At 44.8% G+C, this 4,077-nt stretch overlaps 2 protein-coding genes across 2 annotated transcripts; both read right to left on the minus strand.

Moving 5' to 3' along the window:
- Nucleotides 1-340: 340 nt before the first annotated feature.
- On the minus strand, nt 341-1,821 carry LOC147978712 (protein FAR1-RELATED SEQUENCE 5-like). Its single transcript, XM_087516656.1, has 2 exons — nt 927-1,821; nt 341-845 (listed from the first exon to the last, which is right to left on the minus strand). Exons 1-2 carry the CDS (start codon nt 1,769-1,771, stop codon nt 341-343), a joined length of 1,350 nt encoding a protein of 449 aa, XP_087372782.1. The 5' UTR covers nt 1,772-1,821.
- Nucleotides 1,822-1,978: 157 nt separating this feature from the next.
- LOC147978713 (protein FAR1-RELATED SEQUENCE 5-like) lies at nt 1,979-3,809 on the minus strand. The gene is made up of 2 exons (XM_087514860.1): nt 3,753-3,809; nt 1,979-2,653 (listed from the first exon to the last, which is right to left on the minus strand). Exons 1-2 carry the CDS (start codon nt 3,807-3,809, stop codon nt 1,979-1,981), a joined length of 732 nt encoding a protein of 243 aa, XP_087370986.1.
- Between the last annotated feature and the right edge of the window lie 268 nt (nt 3,810-4,077).

The following is a 4,077-nucleotide window of genomic DNA, read 5'->3' on the forward strand; positions in this document are numbered from 1 at the left end:
GGGATGGCTATGTCCGGTTTCTGAACATCTACAAACTTCACAATGTGCTACTGGAATGCAAGTCTGATCAAAAAATAAGGGAGGAAATAAACATGCAGTATTGCCACACAGTACAAGTTTTAATATTAAAAAGAAATTTAATCATGCTTGCATAGCTGGTAAAAATGTCTAAAATTGATAAATATGTCTGATACTCTGTAGCAATTTGACAAGCATCAAAACCTCTCAGAAATCAAGTCAACTATAATTTGACACGACACAAATTCGCATCGATTACATAATTCAGTACATCAGAGTGTACATGATAACATAGATAAAATCATTTTTTGCTTGGACCATATCAGGAAGCACCATTTGGTTGCATATCTTGCACAGTCACACTCCCTTTCTCTTTTTTGCTTGGACAATTACGACTATCATGAAATACCATTTGCTTGCATGTCTTGCACAAGCGTGCGACCTTTGCCTTGCCTTCTTTGTCCTTATTTTTTTGACCCCCCTCCTTGATCTCCTTTCCTCGCTTTATTCTTTTGCATCTCCCCACAGTACGGACATCAGTCGGCGGATGTATATGAACTTCAGTGGGAATATTACAACCAATAAAAGCCTCATATTCCTCTTGCCTTGTGCTTTGGGTGGCTGCAGGGATCATTTGGTCCAAAGGTGCCTCAATGTTCATCGCACTTGATATTAAGAAGTCCAATGGTTCATCTGAATGTTTCGCCTTTTGAATAAGCTCTTCCATCTTATCTCGTACACCCGAAATCTTCTTTCTTGTGGCCGCATCAAGTGAATCCATGGGTTTTTCTTCTAGTAGGTTCCCATGTTCATCATAAACATTCTCCCTGCAAAACAAAAGAATATTGTTAGTCATATGATTTTGGAATAACAATAAGAAATTGGTTGTCATGCATTATTATTTTTACCTTTTGCACCTTTTCTGCCATCTTTTCATAATGTAGTAGCTAGGAAGCTCATTTTGGTTTTCAATCCTCAATACTTGGATAATATGGCGACATGGAATACCGAGTGACTCAAATAACTTGCACGAACAATTTGCTGTCATGCTTCCAATGTCATAGCAAACCTCCCTAATCTTACCAGACCGACCTCTCAGGGTCACATTTTTTACCCCCACACCTTGTGTAATACTCTGAACACAACAATGGTCTCTAGCAGCAATAACCTGTAGCTGAAATTTCTCGAACACCTCATATGTGAATACCTCACTACCCTGTTTCTCCATTGTCCATGGTGTAAACAGTTGCGGGGTGGTATGTATGCTTCTGTTGTCTGCCATTAATTCTTCCTCACGCTGGCATTCTAAAGCTGTGTCAAACCTAAGCCAAAACTCAACAAAAGCAAGCCTTCGATGAATGAAGCGGTTAAAAAAGGAATTTGCACTTTCTGATCTTGAAGTGGTTCGGAGAATACCCACTAGAGATATATCCATAAAGTAGGCCGGTATCCATTTATGTCGAATGCTAAACCTTTTACTCAACCACTCATTTTCCTCCAATCCAAAATCTTTAATGATGGAATTCCACTGTGACTCAAACTCTGTTGAAGTTTCCAAACCCCAAACACATGAGTTCAATCTCGTCCAAAATTCAGAATCTTCTCTAATCATAGGTCCAACTTTTTTTGGAACCTTTTCCATTATATGCCACATGCACAGCCTATGAACGGTGGTTGGAAGAACTTCGTCAATACCATTCTTGATGCTAGTGGCTTCATCGGTTATGATGAGTCTAGGTGCTATCCCTCCCATTGCTTTTAAGAAGGTCTCAAATAACCAAATGTATGACTCATCCTTCTCATTTGATAAGAATGCAGCAGCAAAAAATACACTTTGTAAGTGATGATTAACCCTGGTAAATGGTGCAAATATCATGTTGTACTGATTAGTGGTATATGTAGAATCAAAGGATATGACATCACCAAAGTGACTATAGTTCTTCCTGCCTGTGGCATCCGCCTAGAACACACGCAATAGCTTCCCCTCATCATTCACGTCAAAATCATAGAAAAATGCTGAATTCACTTCCTGCTTTCTAGCTAATTGGGCCACAAACATTTGAGCATCTGCATCTCTGATTTTATACCTGAGTGCTTGGTAGTAATTCTGCAAGTCCCTCTTTGAGCAGCCAACATTCGGAATTCCGCCCTCGCTAACTTGCAGGAGCCTATATGCCTGAGAGGTTCCAATGCTTGCCTTATGACATGTGTATAAAGTATTCTTTGCCCTGTCACTAACTGTACGATTCGATCTGATCAAATGCCGCTTATTAGGTGATACAAGACCATGAACATGGTGCTCAACCCATGAGTCTATCTTATAGGTGTTGTCCCCACAAAGTCTAACAAAGATATGGGCATCACAACCGCATCGCGTATTTGTTTGCTTACGCCTTTTCTTCAAGGGGTCATCTGTCTCGTTACTATCTTTTGACTTGAATCCTTCCCTATTACACATGAAACGCTTAGTCCGGACCACCTTATTATCAATCTTTTTCTGTTGTCCGATTCGAACACCAAAACCTGATTCATGTGCATATGCCTTGTAGAACTTCTCTACTGCCTCGAGTCCTTCAAATGTCATACCCACTTTAGGCTTCAAGTGCTCATCACATTCAGGCGTAAAAGATGAAGACTGCAATGTCAAGAGTAAACCGGAATAAGAACTTCATGCATAGTTTCAGTTGTTAGTGCAAACTGAACTTACAAAGAGGGGTACGTCAGTGTTCTTTTGGGGTGTACTAAATCCTCCATGTCTCATATGCATTTGAACGCTATTTATTGGATTCATACTGCTGCACACATGACCACATGATTAGCCTTTAAACCTACGTACACTCACACGTGTATGCACAAGGACTTAATCTGTGTGTAGTTTTACCTTAAACTTTTGATGCTCTCCGTGTCGCTGATTGCAAATGACATCGTTGTACTTACTAATTGCTCATCGGTAGTTGACGCTGCAGCAAAGTATTACCAGTTATAGGGGAGATAAGTCTAGATCGAGAAGTACATGCAGAGCAGAGCAGACTGATGCATAGGGCATTTGCCGATTGTTAACGTGGGTGGGATCAGACGAGCACGTATAAGACTGGGACTCTACCTGCCTCTCGTCGGTGCCGGACGACGTTGGGATCGAGTCGACGGAAATCGGAGGCACACGACAACGGCGGCGGCGGCGGTACAAGACGAACAGAGGCAGTCGGGGCGCTCCTGGTTAAAAGACTTTGGGGGGGTTTCTATGAATTAAGATGGTTGTCAAGTTACAAAGCGGGCATGTAAATGTAATTAGTTCCTAGGCTGTACATGATGCTCAGGATTTAGATCGTGGGGTTGAAACGGAATGGATACACGGACACACAAACTAGGTAGGATTCACCAAATATGTTGCCTACAAGTATAATATAAATACTACATATGTCACCATCTTCTCTACCCATTAAAATGATGCCCTTGCATTTGCGAGGGCCACTGTGCTAGTTCTAATTAAAGAGAAGATGTACACCAATCCTGTGGACTTGCAGGAATGATTGTGGGTCACATAAACCAAGCTCTTTTAGAGCATTTCCAGCCGTTAGCCCTCCAGGAGGCATTTTTTTCGCAGCCCTGGGAGCTGCCAACGAGAATTTTAGACTGAGCATGAAAAACTATCCAGCCGTTGAGTCTCCCAAGCGAGGCCGTCGTCCTCACCGCGCCGCCCCATCCGCGCCCGCGTCGGCTGCTCGCGGCCGGACCTGGCCGCGCCCGCTGCTCGCTCGCGCCGCCCCGTCTGAGACCGCGCCGGCCGCCATCGCGCCGCCCCGTCCGTGCCCGCGCCTAGCCGCCACTGCGTCGTCCCGTCCGAGGCCGCTGCTCGCGCCCGCGCCTGGCCATGGCCGCCCTCCGCTGCTGCCCCCGCCTGCTAGGGCCGCCGCTACCTGCGTCTGCTACTGCGAGGCTGCCTGTGCCGGTGCGCCAACTACTGTGAGGCTGCCTGTGCCGGTGCGCCAACTACTGCGAGGCTTCCTGTGCCGGTGGTCGGGCTGGCATCGAGGAGGAGAAGATGGGAAGCGGGCATGG

The sequence above is a fragment of the Triticum urartu genome, chromosome 3A, assembly GCF_056163025.1.
Source record: "Triticum urartu cultivar PI428250 chromosome 3A, HENAU_Tu73, whole genome shotgun sequence".
Lineage (NCBI taxonomy): Eukaryota > Viridiplantae > Streptophyta > Magnoliopsida > Poales > Poaceae > Triticum > Triticum urartu.